Below are 19,178 nucleotides of genomic sequence, written 5' to 3'. Positions count from 1 at the left end.
GACGAATGTGACCTGCCTGCAGAGATGCTCAATGTGGTCTGCGCTTCCCCAGGAAACACCCCATCCTTTCCTGTTCTTTTCCTTTTTTTTTTTTTTAAATGAATGAGAGGTTTGACATAGAGTTGAATAGAGAGAGTGAGGTAGAAAGATTAAGGCTTTTTCGAATAGTTACAACATTTGTTTTAGTTACAGTTTTATTAAGAATTTTGCAAAGTCTATAGGAAACCAAAGGTGCATTGTGGATTGTAGGTTTTTGGTGGAGCAGTCTGAAGCTTCACTGTATGTGCTAAAAATATCAAGTCACTAGTTCTCTCACAGTTTTTCTACCCATAGCTCGGATCTGAGTCCTTCATGACATCATGAAGGTAAATGAACCTCCGGTACTCAAAGAGAGTAAAATTTAGTTACATTGCCTAGCAGTGGATATTGGATAACTTTTTTCTCAGGCCTGGAAAATAAGGTCTCAGCTAAGTGCCAGTAAAATACTGCTATTTCTCATCGCTCTATTTCTGTTGTATTGCTGGGTGTAACTTCCGGAGTGTTCCATACTCCATAGTGCCACAGATGGCACAAACTGGAGCATGGCAGAATTTTCAGTGCTAAAGCCACCGTTCTTGCAGGATTGGGGGAGGGCATACCAGTGTGTCAGTATTTAATACTACCTGCAACTCAGATTGCCCAGGAAAGAAGGACGAATGGAGGAGGTGGGAGCTGCTGAACCCTCTTGATCCATTTTCAGTCCCCAGATCTGGGTGGACGGACGCTGCCCAGGCAGTTGTGTCACCCTTCAGGTGGTCTGCGGCGGCAGCAGGTGAGCACATCCTATTCGGACGAGTGCCTGCAAAGCAGTGTGGGTTGTGCAGACTCCATTTCCTACGCCTAGTAGTAAGTGTGGGGCTAATACTCTGTTTGGCTGAAGGCTGCTTACTCCGCGGGGCTAAGCTGTTTCACTGCAGCTTTCCTGGGGAGCGTGCGCAACCCCGTTCCTTTTGCCCAGGACTTTTCCTTGCTTAACCCAGCCTCGATGCTGCCTGTTACACTTTCATCTCATGCTGCTCATGACCAGGAGCCTGGCTTCCTTTCTCCTGGAGACTGAAAAGCAGTATTCTGCATGAGTGTTAGGGCATAAGCAGCAAAGCAGACCCTTGATGCAGGTTTAAAACTAATGCTGCAAGTCATTGGGCAGTCTTCTGGGTATTTTCCCTAAGTATTACTGCTGGTTTTTAAATCCCTATTGCAAAAGGTGTAATCCTTGCCAAAACTCCAGCCCTGAGGTACACAAAGTCGATGTCTCCAGTACCTTTTGTAATAAAGTTAGCAAATAAAGGTTATGAATTACTCTTTCTTCAGGGTTCATTTTTCAAGGTAAGGGTGTGGTTACTCACACACGGTATTTAATTATGTGTTAAAATCCTAGCACCAGCCACCCTGGGTACCCTTGTGTGTGGTGAGAGGTTATTTTGGTGGATTATTTGGTAGATTATCCACCGCTTATTTTGGTGTGTCTCACTGGGAACGCCATTTCCTTCTTCTTGCAGGCTTTGCGTTCAAAACAGCCGTGTTTGGACGGGTTATGCACACGTTTATATTTATTTCCTTCAACAGCGGGCCCCTGGGTGACACCGAGCTAGTGCGTAGGGAGGAAAGGTGCCTCCCAGCAACCCGCGGCCGGCCCGCGCGCCGCCGCCGCACGCACGGCCACGCGCTGCTCCCGCCGCCCAGCCACTACGGCGGCCCCGCGCCGCCCTCCTCTTTCCTCCGCATTGGTCCGCCGCGGCGGTAGCAACAGCGACAAATATATCCTGACGCCCCTGATTGGCTGCCGCCTCCCGCCGAGCCATAGCAACAGCGGAGCGGGCGCGCGGCGCCTGAGGAGGCGCGCGGCGACCGTTGGCGGCCCGCGCGGAGTGGGGAGGGGCAGCGACCGCGGCCGCGTCGGCTGAGGGAGGCTGGGGGCTCAGCGGGAGAGGGGAGAAAAGTAACCCTTCAGAGGCAGGAGGCAGCTGTACCCGGCGTTGCTGCTGCTGACGGCAGGCGAAAGATACCGCGATCCCAGCCAGGCTGCGTAAAATCCATTTGCTAGGCATTTGCACTGTGGTGGGCGAGAGCTGCATCTTTTCTGCGGCCTGTGGTGGAGAGAAAACAAGGCACTCTCGTGCGCCAACTCGTGAAAAGGCTTTCATGCAGAAGCAGCAGCCCAATAGCAAAATTGCCACTGGATCTTGGTAGATTTTTTGTGTGAGATCCCAAATAAGGTACTTGATTTCTCACCCCTAATGTTATGACATGTCACTATGATTACTATGATTTAGCTAGTCAATGGTATGTTATACATGTGGATGAAAGCCAGGGTGGTTACATTTCCCTGCTGTTGAAGATTGATGTATTGGAGTAAAGAGGAATGATGCCTCTCTTATAATGATATATATTTCAGTTCCTTTCAAATATTTAGTGTTCTTCCCTGCCAGGGAAGATGATAAAGATTAGATTAACACGACCTGTATAGAAATCTTAGGTATCTGTCATTCAAAATTAAGTAGATTATTTTCTAAGAAAACAACCTGTGCTGATATTTTGGTTTTGGAGATAACTGACCTTTGTTCTACCATCTTAACAATACCAGTATCCTAAGGCCTTGTAAGTTTTTAAAATAGTTCAAGAACACCGTTGTTTTGACTTTTTAATTAAAAAGAAGAGGCTCAATTCACCACAATTCCAAAGGAGTGCTAGAACAAGCAGTCTCTTTTCCAAACTTAAATCTGAAAAAGGCTTTGCAGCTAAAGCGGAATTAAAGCTTTTTCTCTTACACTTCACTTAATGAATTTCCTTTCCAAATTTGGCACAGTTGTTCTCTGGAGGACAATTGAATTTTCTAGGTCATTCCCCAGATGAAATAACTTACTACTTTTCTGGAAATTTATGTTAGATGACTCAAAGCTTGATACGTGAAATCCAGAATATTAAAAGTATTTCTCTTTAAGAGATGTTGAGTCAAGTGGTTGAAGTAAAGTATGTTCTGGCCCACTAGCATCTTTGCCCCGTGCCACCTGGATATTGAATCTGCACAAAACACTTTTGAGGAGCTAATTTTATTTGGACAAGAATTTGCAAGCTGTGCCTACAGATGATCTCACAAAACCTGATGACACTGAGTTACAGGTAGCTGAGCAGAGTTCAGAGGTAGGCTGCTGCTTCCCCACCCATGAGCTAGGACAGATGGGATGCATAGCTGTGCGGTAGAAGAAGAGACCAAGTGAATCTGGTGAATGCATTTGGCCTTCTCTGCCTGTGCTGCTGGGTGGAGTTAGTCTCCGAAGGACAGTGTAGCGGAGTTCCTTATATTGTGTTCACATGGGGCTAGCATTTGAACTGTTCAGTTTGTGTCTTACCTTGTTCTGTTTCCTAGGTGTGATTTGCATCCCCGTCGTGTTCTGGTTTCCCCTATCCTACCATATGTAGGCAGCTCCGGATGTGTTTATGTTTTCTTGGAGCTGTATTTAGAAGCACCCTGAGCATGTGGCTGACCTGCCCTGAGCTGAATGTGCTGTACCTGCTGTTGTCATTCCTCCTCCTCAACAACGCATGGCCTGTCAAAGGAAGGAGCTTGCCCTAGATAGAAAAAACAAAGCCATTTTTTATCTTAAAATGCATATAAGGGCCTAAAGAGTGGTACTTACATGTTTTAATTGATCACAGAAGGGGGATGGAAATCTAGGAGCACTTTAAGAAATTCTGTTACTTGGCTGTCCCTGAGGCGAGAAGGACACTTTCCCAGTAGGCAGGTATCCATATTTTCCAGCACGGCTGCTTAGAGGCAGCTTTCCTCTTGGCAGTTTGACAGACAGGGCTAAGACTGGCAAGGTCAGAGACTGAGCTGTTGCCTGTCAGTAGTTCCAAGTTAGAAGTCTGGTATAGAAATGGCTGTATGGGGGACCTGCGTGGCAGCTGCTGGTGAAAAACTTCTCTGAACTAATCCACTACAGTGCTGGAGAGGATTAATGACCCGAGAAGCGGCTCTCCCTGCTTTCAGTCCCATTGACAGTTCTGCTAGCTATCACAGTTACTGACTGGGCACATCTGAGGCCCAGTTGGGACAAATGCTAGGACATACAACTTCAAGGCCACTATTTGCAGGCAGTCTCTTGTTTTGGATGCCTGGCTTAACTTGATTGGGGCCTCATTTCTAGGGGAAATGAACACTTACGCAGTGACTCAAGTAGGGCACCCAGAGTAAGAGGCCACTTCTGAAAACATTGGCAAAGGCATTTTGTTTTATCTCTCCATTTCATTAGTCTTATCCCCAAAGTCTTTCATGTTATGTTCTACAGTGAAAGGTCATTGTTTCAGATCAATCATTTTCAGTGGGATTTAATCCAGTTCTAAGTCAAACTAATCCACTTTGGTAAAGTTTGAAGAGCAGTAAAAATTCATTTAAGACAGATCTGGGCTTATTTTTTAAATGTGGCTGCTGATGCTGAGTCCTTACTTGTGTATGCCCAGCATGAGGTGTCTTTGGGGTGGTTCCAGAAATGCTAGACAGCTAAATTCTGATCTTATCTGTAACCTGCAAATGCTCAGCACATCTGAAAACCCCCTGGGATTTAGTAGGATTGTGGGAGTTTTTTTGTTTGGTTGGTTTTTTACTTTCAGTAGTTACTTAACATAGGTTAGGGTTTTTTCCTCTTACATGTAGAGGAAAAAAAACATTACATTTTTCAATATGGTGCTCTGTGGTGAAAGCTTCTAATAAGTAGGCTTTTGATGTTTTCCTGTTTATGCTTGTGAATTCTGCTTGCTTTCCTTTGATTACATGAAGAATAAAACCACATTCTTACATCTGGACAGGACTAGCAAACATTGTGGTCTGAAGCAGCTCACAAAGAGTTAAAGCTGCTTTCAATTAGCTACTGTGTTCTTGCCACTTAAAGAAACCCCCACAACTGAGCATGCTTCACAGCCTCCTGTGCATATGCCTGAATCATTCTGGCAAGCAAAACCACTGCCATAATCTTTTATTCAGGCATAGCGCTTATTCTGCACTGGACTCTGAAATGAGCAAGCACTTGAAATTAGCACATTTTGCCAGAGAGTTCTGAGGATTTATCAACTTGTGTCTGCACAGGATTTTGAACATGCAACTGTGTGTGAATGCTGAGTGGTATTAAATATACTGCAGTGATCCCAAATAGGTTTCATTATACAGACCTAACCTTTCCCATGAGGGAGCAAGAGCTTTACAGGTTTTGTACAAATTGCTGCCCTTTTGTTTTAAAGTTCTTCCCATGTTGGTGACTAGATATACAATGTACTTTACCATAATTAATGGCATGAACTCTACCTGCTTCTGAGCGGCACACAGGCAGTGTAATCCTTCTCCCTTCATTCTAGGTTTTACCTTTGAGTTATGAGGGAGGTTCTTTGAGAACGATTCAAGATTAATATGAAATTGAAATATCACAAATAGTGGAATATTTTCACACACAGTGTGACAGCCTGGAGGGTTCTGTTGCTCATTAAACTGTGGTGTATGGTTTGCCTAGAAATATATCATTGAAATTATAGTCCCTTGTGGTTTGGGAAAGAATCATCACACTTCAGCTACGCCTACTCCTATCTCGTGCTCTGATCTTGTCATTGGTTACACCACCTTTCCTCCCTGATGCGCACTTGTCTCACTTTACTGGGGGGATGTGCTGCCAGGATTCTGACAACAAAAGTTATAGAGTCCTAAGCCTGTGAAAGAATCTCTCCTTACAGCACTCTCTGAGCATCATGCCCCGTGTTAAATGTTAGTCACAGTATTTCCAAGACCAGATGCCCACAAACTCTCCATCTCTCCCTACCATACTCATTGCTACTTCCTTTGCTGTGATGTGGAAGCTGGTTAACTGCCCCCATCAATTGGTAGTTGCTTCAGTTCTCCCCCTGTTTTCCAGTGTCTTGTCCCCAAGACTTTTATCATTTAGCAGTTCCCTAAATGAAACATTTCCTTGCTGCAGAAAAGAGAGGGGAGATCTTTTGCTCCAGGGATGAAGAGGATATTAGTGGCAGGGACTTTGCAGTACCATCACTTTAGTTCATGAGCTGCAGGAAGAGCGCTGCAAAAGGCACATGCTCCCTCCCTGCTACCAGAACAACCAGAGGGGGAGGCTTTCTGCCGTGGGGGAAGGCTGGGAATGGCATGGTGTGGTTTCCTTGCTGTGGTTCCTCTTCACCAGTGTACCTGCTAGCTCTGTCCCCTCAGCTAAACGTAAGCAGCGGGGAGATGCCCTCTGAGACTGCTTTGGTGTCCCCAGTGCCCCAAGCAGTGAACCAGAACGGCATTTCAGCAGGGAGCTATTTGTGGAACATCGGTGCTGTCCGATAATCAGATATGCCTGTGGAGCAGAGCCACTGCCTTAGGTCATGGTGCAATTTTCAGGACCATAAGTTTCTCCATCTACACATTCTTGCTGGGTGTGGTCACTTTGCCAACAACTCTTAGTCCTGCCTCATGAGAGCAGTATTTCTGAGCTCCTGTCTGAGCGTTGCTGGGAATCGTGGAGCTTTGTAACGTCATGTATGATGCCTGGCAGGGAAACCACAGAGTCAGGCAGTGTTTTGCACCCCATTCAGCACTCTAGTAACTGGTTTGCTGATGTCTCCGTTTCCTTTCCTTTTTTATTTTTAAGATGTTGTAACTCAGTTTATAAATATTGTAGCAGATTAAAATTCACTGCGTGAGTTCTAATTTGTTTTTGTTTGTACCTCTATAGATCCGTGGAGCCACTATTATGGCTGAAGATCCAGAGCACTAGGCACTGTACGCCCAGGAGAATATAGGTACTCTCCCACAGACCTTATGTGTGTGAAATGCAATCTCTTCACTTCCTTTAGGTTACAGTCAGACTGTAGAAATGCTGCATAGCGGGTTGCCTCATTTTAGCACTTTTCCTTGCAACTGTTGGATTTAGACATGTATTCGATTTTAGAGCAATGAATGAGGTTACATATTGCCTTGTGGATTCAAGGTTAAGAATTTCTGAGATGCTTTAGGCTGAGAAATAGCCATTATACAGAAGCTTAAATTAAAAAACCCCAAGGCATTTAATGAGAATGTTTTTGTAGATATGTGGATATATCTACATATTTGTGTATGTAGATATATCCACATATATTTGGCAGATTAATGCAGATTGTCTGGTTCAGTGGGTGAATAACTGGTTTTGAAAATACTTGGTAATCTGTTTCGCTCGGGAGTCTGAAACTGCTGTACGAGATTAGAAAGCTTTTGGTAGACCCTACAGGTTTTCAGAACTGTTGGAACACTTTGCAGACTGACTAATCTCTACTAAGAAGTTGTTATAATAGCAAAGTTTCCAAACCGGAGAAGTGTATTGGCATTCAGAATGGGCCCATCTCTCACTATTCTTGCGGAAGTGTTAGACACGTTACGTTTTTACATTGAGACATACCTTTTCAAGAATGTGTTCCTGCTGTCCACAGATAAAACTCTACTCGATAGGTAAAATCAATACAAGTTTTGCATTAATGATGATAATGAATTAGACTGATACTTGGGTCCATTCCAGTAAGGTTTTATATGTCACTGCCTTCTCTTAGAAACAGTGAAAATAAAATCCCGTTAGGAAAAAGGCACCATGCAGCTTGCTGATACGTACATACAACTATGTGCTTCACAGTTCTGCAGAGAGTGATTTCCTGAACGTTCTGGCAATCGGTTTATAACTTGCTAGATGTAATTTTTATCTTTCATGCTTTGTTACTTGTAACTATCATTTATTCTTATTTGCCATAATATTTATGTCCTGTAAAAAAATTAGCAATATTTATCTAGTCCCTTTTAAAACTAACTGCAGCGTTTATCTTAAATTACATTAGGGCTTACGGCACAGAAGGCAGCAATGTTAAGAGTTAAGTCTAAAAACTTTTGGTGAACGCAATGGATGGGATTTACTTGTTGCAGTGGTGCAAGAGTATGGGGACAGTGGGGGAACAGTATGGTGAGACCAGCCGTGGTCCTGGCCTGCGATGTCTCCTAACGTGCATTCCCTCCTCTTCTTTGGGGGTGAGAACAGATGCGAGCTTAAACTGGTACAGGTGCTGTGGTCAGCAGTTCCGATGGTGAGCAAAGCTTTCACTCCATGTACAGCAGCTCCTGGTACGTACAGTGGTGCAATGATGTCTAAATGCTGGCTGCGGGCCCAACAGACAAAGTTCATCTATGATTTAGCGTGAGAGATGAGTAATGTGGATGCTAGCATTTCTGCAGACACCAGCAGCGGCTGTGTCATTTGTGCAGTGCCTTTCCTTTGAGATGATTTTTATCTGTCAATTTATGAAAGAAGAGCTCGGTTATTGCAAATTAAAACACCTGGACAAATTGAATTTAGTCGGCTCTCGGGCAGGGAAGTGGAGTTGGCCCGTGCCTACCACCCCCGCGGCTGGGAATGTTGGAAGCAGCTGGGATACGAGGTGCGTTTACTTCACCGTGCGCCGCTGTGCAACTACCGCGGGGCAAAGCCCGCGCGGAAGGGCCGCGGCAGCACAAAGCGGCCATGGCGCAGAGGCAGCGTCGGGCACGTGAAAGCGGGGCGGTGTTCCTCACCGGGCACCGCGCGAGCGGCAGCTGTGCGCCGCTGCCTTCTCTGGGCAAGGCGTGTCCGGGCGGCCGCGGTGGCAGCTCTACGCCATGTTACCGAGTGCTGGCGGTGGACGGTCGCGGGGCCCGTCCTGAGGCATTTCACGTCCGGCGCTGTCGGTACCGCGGAGCGGGCGAGCAGCCCCGGCCCGGCTCCGCAATGCCCGCGCCCACCTCCACCTTTGCAGCAGTAAAATGCAGCACTCGCAGCGCGCATGCGCCTCCCCCCAGCCGGCGCCCCGGGATAGCTATTTATAGCAAGTGACGTCACCTAGAAATAGAACGCGGGGGAGCAGCGCCCCCTCCCCTCCCCTGCAGTCTCCTCAACTCCGCCCCCTCGTTGCCTTCCTAGCGCGCAGGCGCAGGCGGCGGCAGCAGCAGCGCGAGGCTCCGAGCCGGGCGGAGAGGCGCGAGCTGCACACGCCGCGGAGGGGACGCAGCGAACGCGCGGCTGCCCGTCTTGCCGCGGTCCGTGAGCGCGAGGCGCCAACCGTCGCCTGGCAGGCGCGGCCGGCGGGTGAGCGGCGGCTGAGGGGAGCCCGGCGGTCGCTGCGTGAGTGATAGGCAGGCGGGCGAGCGTGAGGTGGCGGCTCCGTTTAGGCTCTCCGCTCGCACCACCCGGTTCGAGGCGCAGATCCCTGCCCCCCCTTTCCTCTCTCTCTGAGGGGCGCAGAGTGCCCAGCCCAGCAGCCACCACGGAAGCGGCTATGGGGGACCGAGAGCAGCTGCTGCAGCGAGCCCGCCTGGCCGAGCAGGCGGAGAGATACGACGACATGGCCTCGGCCATGAAGTCGGTGAGTGGGGCTGGTAGCGTGGCGGCTGTGGGTCATGCCGGGGAGGAGTGTGTAGGGTGGGTAGTGGCGGGGGAGGGAGAGGGAAAGGAAGTCGGGGCTGGCCCGAGGCGGAGTTGGGTCCCGGGGAGGATGCGAGCCGAGCCGCCAGGTCCCACCCGTCGCGGTGAAGAAAGGAGGGCGGGAGCAAGAGCCCGACCATCCCGCCGGGACACCTAGCCGCCGGAGGGGCGGTGCCTCTCACTACTAGCCACGGAGAGAGAGAAGAATAGTCAGTAGCCGGTTCAAACGGCACCCAGGCCCCCTTTTCATTTAAAACGTGTTTTCTGCCTGCCTCGTTTCCTTCGTTCCGTCGTAACGACTCCCTCGCAGCCCTCCCGCTCCCTCGGTTGTCCCTGCCCTGGGGGTGTGGCTGTCCCCACGCCCTCCTCTCGCCTCTCTTCCCCCAGCCCCGCCAATCCGGCGCGTGGTGCAGCAGTTCGAACGCTGCCCGCCTCTCTCCTCGTCGCGGCGGAGCCGTAGTGAATCCTGTCCCTGACCCCTGCTCAAGATGGGGTCCGTCCTCGCCCACCTCCGCCCCCGCGGTGGGGATGACGGGTTTAACCTCGGGGTGCGTCTCCCCTTCTGGGGGAGTCTGGGACACGCAAGCGGTTGGAGGTGCTTCTCGGGTGGGATGGCGGCTGCGGCGGGAGGTGTCCGGGGAAGCCGCGCACGGCAAGAGGAGCCCCTTCCTTTTCTAGACGTTTCTTTTGCCTCGCGATAAAAGGCACAAAGAGAGGCCTCACCCACAAACGTGAGTGCTCTGGCTCAAAGATAGTAGTTGCATCCGGGTATAAAAGCTGCCCAGTGCACAGAGAGCGTTTCCCAAGCTTTAACGTTGCCTTCTTGCCTCTTCTTTGTAGGGTAACACATTCTCAGTGCATTCCGTACCCAGTTGAACACTGACATGTATTTAAACAATAAGTTACAGTTGCAACTCCGCTCCTTTCAGAACCAAGAATGAAAATTACTTGTACTGATCTCTGTACTGATACATAATAAACTTGCAGAATGATTAAACTTGATATGTCTAGTCCTTTTTTTTTTTTTAAGACAAGATATTCGTATAATCTGAATTTTAAGTAATGTTAATGCCAGTAAATGCTTAGCAGTGTCTTTGCTGTATCTGATTACAGTTGGTTTGTTCTTGCTGATCTGTCCTTTGTGAACACCAAAGGTCCCAAGAGGAATCGTTTCCTTTGAGAGAACTGCTGTTTAAAGACACGAGCTGGTTTTAGTTTGAAAGAGCAGCTTCAAATGGAGTTCACATTTTTGTTGTAAGAATCAATCTGTTTAGTCTCGTTCAGGGGCTGTGATGTACATCGCATCCCTTAAATGAGGGCAGTAAAAAAGACATGTATTTTGCTGCTCTTGTTCACTTCTGCTGTTGTGTCAATAAATACTACGACCAGTCCAGCTGTAAAGCACCAGTACTTATGGGTATCTCAATATCAGAGGCAGTAGACATTAAAATAAGCTGTATTTTAATTATATCACTAGAATTCTTGATACATAAAATGTAGTAGTAACAGCTCTTTATTTCTAAAATTTTTCAGTTGCTAATTCTAAAAGATGAAATTGAGAAACCCCTAAAATCCACTGCTGCTCTAGAAGACTGTATTTCTAGTTGTAGTTAGACAGCTTTTTATTTTTCCAAATATCACTGAACTATATGTATGGTGCTCTGAACATACATGAAACAAACAATATAGTTGCTATCCTTCAGGAAATATGTAAATTACATATAACTAGTGTGTATGTCCAGTTGTCTTTTTAAACTGTCCTAATTACTATGTAATTTTAGTTCATCTTGAGTCACAGTATTCTTATCTGTAATGCTACTTTTGCTCTCAAGTAAGTTGTATAATGATGAGCCTCTGTAACTGGGAGCTTGAGAACACTTTGTAAGTGAGCTGAGTCCTGAGCCTTTATGAAACATTACATTATAGATACTTTAAAAATACAAAAAGTAAAGCTGAATTTAAAAGGCAACAGTTTCCTTATTTTAAGCTGTTTATATACTGTTGCATGCCTATAATGTAGCATCAATTGGTTACTTGGTTTTCACAGGTATTCACTCTAACATGGTCATCTCCAGAATGCTCTTCAGTGTTTGAAGTTGATTTTGTAGGTCTGAGTGTAAGCTGCTAATGACATGTTATGTGGGCGGGCTGTCTGTTCTCACACTGCTAATATTTCCTTCCATTTCAGTGATTGTAATTACAGCTATTAAGAGAACTTTTTTATCCATGTAGAATAATACTCAAATAATGTTCCTGCACTCCAGAGATGTTGGACTTCCTTCAACAGGAAATCAGTGTTCTAACTTGGTTATCTATTCTCAATGCAGGATATCTTGATTTGAAAAGCTTCTTGTGAAACAATTTTTAAAATCTCTGAATATGGTTTTTAAATCTGATCATTTTAAAAAGTACTATATGAAAGTAGTGTGCTTTCAGTATAAATAGAAATTTGAATGATTAATTTCAGTTCTAGATATTTATCACCACACTTACAATACACAAAATAGCCCACAGCCTGATCATTACTCCTAAAACATAAAGTAACAAAGACTATTTTAGTGGAAGCATATTTGCATGATTTTTGAGACTGCCACTGAAGGAAGAAAAAGTATGACAACAGTGCCATTTTAGCTGTCAGAATAAAGCTGGAGAAACACTTATTTTCAGTTCTGTCAGTTCCTTCCTTTAAAGAAAAGCCAGATGAGGTAGCAGTTGTAGCTTAAATAAGGAAACTACTGCTCAATATTTTTGTTGCTGTTAAACTTCTTTTTCTTGGAAGAATTCTAGTATTTTGGCTTATAATGTGTAGACAGTAGAGGGAAATGAAACTTTCACTTGGTTTGCTGTTATAAATTAATGAGTTTAGTTTACTTTTTTCCAGCCAAAATTATTTTAATAGAAAATACAATCATATGTACATATGCCTCTACTAAATGGCATTCTTCCAAGGGATGTGGCATTCTCATTGCATTAAATGCTGCTCCAGGATTCCAACTGTTTGAAATAACCCTACACGGTAGGTAAGAAAAGAATGACTTCTCAACACACTGGGGAAAGATAAGCTTTTAGTGTGTTAAAGGTTCTCACTTGATGGAACAAATATTCTGGCATCTTGAGAACACAGCATTGAGTACCTGTGGTTTTAGATCATTCCAGAAATAGTTAAACATTTTAGCTGTATAAACCGGTAGTATTTTAGACAGTATTAATGCTAATATGTAGTGCTCAGGACCTCTTAATTTATGTTCTTTTCTAGTACAGCTGCATAGTGACTAGAGAGTCATTTACGCTTTAAAATTCGTAAGATGAATCTGTGTTATGGGAGATATAGAATTTAAAAATTAGTCATATGTGAAATACTACACAGCATGAGATAAATTTAAGTCTTGGAATGATCTAAAGTTTTTAAAGCAAAATAGCTTGAGGTTCTAGTTTAATTTGTAGGTTTTATCTGTGTACATAAATGGACTTAAAAAGTTTGGGATGCTCCATATTTTTAGTATTGTGTCACTGAGTTGTTCTCACTAGTGTCTGATTTTGGGTTAATGAAGTATATGTGGAGGAGGGGGAATGAGATGCCTTTAATGTAAACAATATCCTGCCCTGCTGTGAGATTACTTTCTTACTGTGCTTTTATACAGTAAATCTAGCTATAGAACTTCCAGTGCTTGATATAAAACACTGAAGCCACATGATGCAAGAAAATGATCTGGTTTAAATTCATTAGTCTGGTTTCTATTTGTTCAAAAATTATGAGCTGCATAACTTGTATCAAGAGAGTTTTAATAATTAAACCTGACTTTATAATGGCTCAAGTACAGTCATTTTTGCAGTAGCTTGCTAAGAACTGGATCTAGCTGTGACTTACATGCTCTGGATAATGAAACAAAAGTATAATCACCTACATTCAATTGACCTGGGTCAAATTCTACTAGGTAATCCAACAGTGCATCATAGATCTGCTGTCAGTTGTAAAACCTTCACTTCGTTTTATTTTCTATGTGAAAATAGCTCAGCCTGGTATGGCCTATGTGGGATCACACAGGTGGAAGTAATTTCTGACCTGATACAGTATTTCCATGCTCATCAGCATGTGTAGTTAGGAATTCCAGGGTTATAGTCAGGATTCCTTTTATATACTCCCATTTTTTTCCCAGTAAGCTGTGAAGGAACCTTGTGGGCATAAAGCAGAGGAGGAGATACCTGTAAGTATTATAGAAATAAATGAGTTAGACTGTATTGTTACAAAAGGCAGACAGTCCGTCTGAATGAAAACTACTAGCAGATCATAGCCTGTGTGTTCAGTTGTACCATCTGGCTCAGGACTGAAAATAACCTCAAACTTACGTGTGAGAGAGAGGTGTGTTTGCATAAAGAAAATGCAGAGTAACACCCGAGTAAGTAAATGCTACTTTGAAATCATGCTACAAAAGGCTTTTCATATTTTAAGCACTCAATTTTCCCAACAGCCATTATAAGAAAGTGTGTCAATGTCTGTAAAAATAAGTTATTGCATCCAAGATCTTTTCTACTAAGGAAAGGCTATAGGTAGAATGGAAGACAGGAAGAAATAAATTTCCTTCAGCAGTTCAAGTTTTCTTTTTCTCTATGTCATCTCCACATGTGAAGAGAAACATGTCTTTTTTATCTACTTTGCTAATGTATTGGAAAGAGAAAAAACAGTAGATAGCTCCGTAACGGTCACATGCTTTCCTTTCTATTTCCTTGTAATATAGCTGTTATACCAGGGAGGTAGATGTGATTTTTAGATATATCTACATAGAGTATCAGCATTTTTTAGCTTGAGTTGACAGTAGTTGCTGATTCTCCAAGGTGTATCAGTAACTTCTGATACATCTTATAGCTGGTAAATATCTCTTAAGCATATTGAATTAGCTTCTCTGTTAATTTTTCCTTTTTACTTTAAGGAACCATCTCAAGGTGAGTTTAATTCGGTCTTGGGAATTAAATTATACAACAGTCTAGTGATGGATCTGGAATAGTCTCTTAATTAAGTCTCTTAATCTTATCTCTTAGATATTTTCATGTTTTTGATTAAAAAGTTAATATTCTTTTTCCACGTATGAACAAACTATTCTGCAGTTAGTCCTGAGACATGGCTTTTTTTCTGGGTTTTTTTTGTTGTGCTTTACATGAATGTATGTTGAGTATCGCCTGCTATTTCTCAATCTTGCTATGTCAAGATAAGTTCTGTTAGTCTGGTGCTTATTGAGAGTTTTAGCAAACTTACTCAGCCCAAGCTGATGCAACAGCCAAGCCTGGCTAGTCCATATTTGTAGTATGAAGACGCTTCCAAAAGTTACACTGCATTTTAAAGATTGTACTGTAGACCTACTTTTAATACTCAATGTTGAGTAAAGATCAGCTGAGATTACCAGAGTTCGTGCTAGACTTTACAAGATCCTCCCTGTCTTAATATGATCTTAAAAAATTTCTGCAAATATGCTGTTTATCAACACTTGCATTAAATTTTGGTTGTGATTAGGGAAGGTTGGAAGGCTTTTCAGGTGTAGGTTATCTGCAATTGCAGTGGCTCCTGTGCAAGTAGGCTTTATCAATCAGCTTTTTCAGGATGGGTGTTATGATGCATTTTCTGCAATTAAAAATTAATAACACCAGAAGAGAGATGATAGACTAGAAAAAAAGCCTGGAATACTCTTTCAAAGCTACTGGTATTCCTGTAAGATTGTATTTTGTATCTTGTGACAAACTGGATGAAATTTGGAAAATGATTCATTTATCTCCCCTTAAGTAAATGCACCAGCTATATAGCATAGTAAAAATTTAGGATTTAGTCCTCAAAATTTTTTGACGGTTCCCAGGACATTTGTTATGCACTGTAAAATGCTGTTTTCGTGTTTTGAATACACAGAAAACATCTGTCTTTAAAAGTTCATACTGGAAAGTTTAAGAAACCACCTTAAGGAGGTAGAAGAAGTAGTTATAACAAGGTTTAGGTTGACTGTGTGTCTGTTTTTAGTTACTAAATACTTAAATACCAGCATTTAGCAGGATATTTAGTCTGAAGCAGAGGGAAAGGGATGAACATGAAGGTAGCAGTTAGCTGAGGTTAAAGAACAGAAGGTGGTGAGTGGAGGATGAGGTGAAAAAATGGAGGTGAAGAATTAGGATAGCTGTGTTTGCAGTCATCTTGTAGGTTTAATTTCTTTTGTATGGAGTCTGGACTGCAGAGCCAAGAGGTGGTATTTCTGTTACTATTGTCCTGTTTCATCCTCAGGGTTTTTTTGTATCTTCTATACTTTTCCATAGTAATTTTTTTATTTATGTGAGCAATACAGCTCCGTAGTATATTAACATGATTTTTTTTTTTTCCCCCCAATTTTGAGTATTGTAAAGGTAACGAAGACAAGTGGGGGGAAAAAGATTTTTTTGTGCGGTTAAGTGATGTTTAAGTTTTAGCAAAACATTACGGACTCCTTTAGATCAACCACTGTGATTGAGGACTTGCAATGAACTTTCAAACAAAGTCCTCCAGCAGTGGAGGAATGACCAAGTGATTATTAATAGCCTTTGGTGGATTTCTTTGTTTTATTTTTGTAAAAGCAAGTGCTTTCCTAATAGACTGTAGGGAATAGAAAGCTCTTAGCTGAGCCTTTACATCTTCAGGGAGTTAGTATCTTTAATAGAGAAGATGATATAGGTGGGTTGCAGTAGAGATTGTTGGGAGAGTGTTGACTGGAAGGTGTGAAGATTATGAAGATGTCATTAGAGTTGATTCCTGTGCATTTCACCCTCTGTAGATTGTCTCTAATTGTATTAGGCCAGGCAGAGCAGTGTCTTTTGGGAGTTCAGGTTCCTGAGCTGTGGGGAAAAGGCATTTTGTAGATAAAACTAATTGACTTAGAATATTGCAAGAAAAAAACCTAAATTTGAAAGTAAGCGCTCTCTTACTGTAACAGTTATAATTAATACAAGTTATTTTTTAGACTTGAAAATATGCACATTTATTGGATGGTTCACTGGCTATACCAGCAGTCTCAGAATAGTGTAAATATTTGTGACATGATTATTTGTAGTATGTAAGTATTTGGTTGCGAACATTCTGATGCCTGTCAAGCAGTGTAAATATGCACATTTTAAAAGAAATAGTTGATGATTTTAGCAGTGTCTGAGCAAGGACACATTTACTTTCACACCAAAATACATATTGTTAGAATTCTAGTGACTTCTTTTAATGCAGTTAGTGCAGTATGCTTAAAGTAATGGAGTTACATTTTTTCATCCTAATTCCTGTGAGTTAAATTTCATGTTTGTAAATTTGCAAAAGTAGAACAATCTTAAGTGACTATAAATCTGATAGGTTTTATTCCCTAAATTAACACAGCAAATTAAATAGGCCTAAATACAGTATTAGAAGTATTATCTTTCTTCTACCTTAGCTTCTTGTAGTAGGAATTTGGAGTTGATCTTGGCTTTTTTTTTCTTGATTGCGTGTTCTACTTCTATCCATGTTTTTTTTGTGTCCTATCCCAGAAATTTGCCTGCAGTTACCAGTTAGCAGAAATCAGGATTACTTTTATATTGCATTGTATAACTGCTCACCGGAAGATACTATGAAACACTAATTCCATTTGTACTATGCAGAGCTTAATCATAAGGACTGCAGCGCTTCCATCTCTGCTGTCCCATGAAAGAAAGCAGCAGGGGAAAGAAATGCAAGAACTACATCAGTTTCCAGTGTCTGTGCTGTGTTCCAGATTCATAAAACTGATATCCTAGGTACTTTTAAATTCATCACTACATGCGTAGTCTGCATAATTATAGCAGACTTCCTAAAAAATCTGAGCCTTCCTTCTGTGGATTCTTCTCCATTACATAAGCCTGACTCACTTTTATTCAGTGAATGTGCTTTGCAATGGCTTCTAAATAGCTGTTCTATTACAACAGAACTGTGAGGTTTTCACTCTTAAACTTTCAGTATTACAAATTGACTTCTGTCTGAAAGGAATTTTGGGATCCAGAAGGAATTTTGAATCTTGCACTTCATGATGGAAGTATTGAAGGGAGGTTTGCACACTTTTTCTCTAAGACAAACCCTTTAAATTTGATCTTTGTCTGTATTTTCAGGTAACTGAGCTGAATGAGCCTCTCTCAAATGAGGATAGAAACCTGCTGTCTGTAGCCTACAAGAATGTAGTTGGAGCTAGACGATCTTCCTGGCGTGTCATCAGCAGCATAGAGCAGAAGACTATGGCAGATGGGAATGAGAAGAAGCTGGAGAAGGTTAAAGCCTATAGGGAGAAGATAGAAAAGGAGCTTGAGACAGTCTGCAATGATGTTTTGGCTCTCCTAGATAAATACTTGATCAAGAACTGCAATGACTTCCAATATGAGAGCAAGGTCTTTTATCTGAAAATGAAAGGGGATTACTACCGCTATTTGGCAGAAGTTGCTGCTGGAGAGAAGAAAAACACTGTTGTGGAAGCCTCAGAAGCTGCCTATAAAGAGGCATTTGAAATCAGCAAAGAGCACATGCAGCCCACTCACCCAATTAGGCTTGGGCTGGCACTCAATTTCTCAGTGTTCTACTATGAAATCCAGAATGCTCCTGAGCAGGCCTGTCTTTTAGCCAAACAAGCCTTTGATGATGCCATAGCAGAGCTGGACACACTAAATGAGGATTCCTACAAGGACTCCACTCTCATCATGCAGTTGCTTCGAGATAACCTCACTCTGTGGACGAGTGATCAGCAAGATGAAGAGGCAGGAGAGGGCAATAATTAAAAAGCTTTCCTCTGATCCCTCTTTCATCCACTTCACCATCCCCATCATCACCAATATTTCCTTGCCACAGTCACACTAAATATCTAGTGCTAAGCATATCTGTATTGTACAGCTGTTCAGATCTGCTGTCCACTTTATGAAGAAGCAGTTTCAGATGAGTCTTCATGGGCGTTGTTGGATTGATTGGTTTATTTGCCCTATTTATCTTAGTTGCACTTGAGCAGTGCAGAAACATGCATAGTAAAATGAGGCACTTTTAGTTTGCCTGTTGATTGGAAAATATGGGAAAGAATAACGGAAAGTGAATGAAGATCATTAGATTCCAGTCAATTTTTTTTCCATTTGAAATGAGCTGACAGTTCTGTTAAGCAGTACATTTTGTGCATGCAAAGTAAATTAGCCACCCCAAATTTTTTTCAGTCAATGGAAACAGTTAAGCTGATATGAAATGACAACCCTGTTCATCAGTTTACAATAAAATGTTTGAAATGTGAGGTTTCAGTAGCAATTGGAGGTTTTTTGCCTCTAACTTTATGTGCACAGTTTCTTTTAATGCAGTACATCTACCTAAGAGTTTTGATACTTGTAACCTTTTGCAGTTGTTTTGAAGAATCATGAATTTATTTTTTGTAAACTCTTTGGCTGTTTAGTTGTCTGTGTATTCTGACAACACTATGTCAATATTAGCCCATGTTAAGATGGATGACTGAGATGCCAGACTTCTAAATTAAATGTTTTGGAATTAAATGAATAAAATAAAATGCTGCTTCGGGGATGTTATCTCTACATAAGCTGTCCTGTCTTTTGTTCAGAGAAGAGACTGAGTTACCTAATACATCACTGATGGGTTAAAACATATTTAAACAAAAGTTTAATGAGAAGTTGTGTCACATGCTAAACAAACAAAAAACCCCAGTA

The 19,178-nt window shown here is 42.6% G+C and overlaps 1 protein-coding gene across 1 annotated transcript; it reads left to right on the top strand.

Moving 5' to 3' along the window:
- Nucleotides 1-9,348: 9,348 nt before the first annotated feature.
- On the top strand, nt 9,349-18,260 carry YWHAH (tyrosine 3-monooxygenase/tryptophan 5-monooxygenase activation protein eta; the record flags this gene model as incomplete). The annotated part of the gene is made up of 2 exons (XM_082007507.1): nt 9,349-9,435; nt 17,604-18,260. 2 exons carry the CDS (start codon nt 9,349-9,351, stop codon nt 18,258-18,260), a joined length of 744 nt encoding a protein of 247 aa, XP_081863633.1.
- Nucleotides 18,261-19,178: the final 918 nt, after the last annotated feature.

Source organism: Phaethon aethereus, assembly GCF_964289735.1.
Source record: "Phaethon aethereus genome assembly, chromosome: 17".
Lineage (NCBI taxonomy): Eukaryota > Metazoa > Chordata > Aves > Phaethontiformes > Phaethontidae > Phaethon > Phaethon aethereus.
The sequence above is the reverse complement of the archived record's forward strand: the minus strand, read 5'-3'. Positions and strand labels throughout refer to the sequence as shown.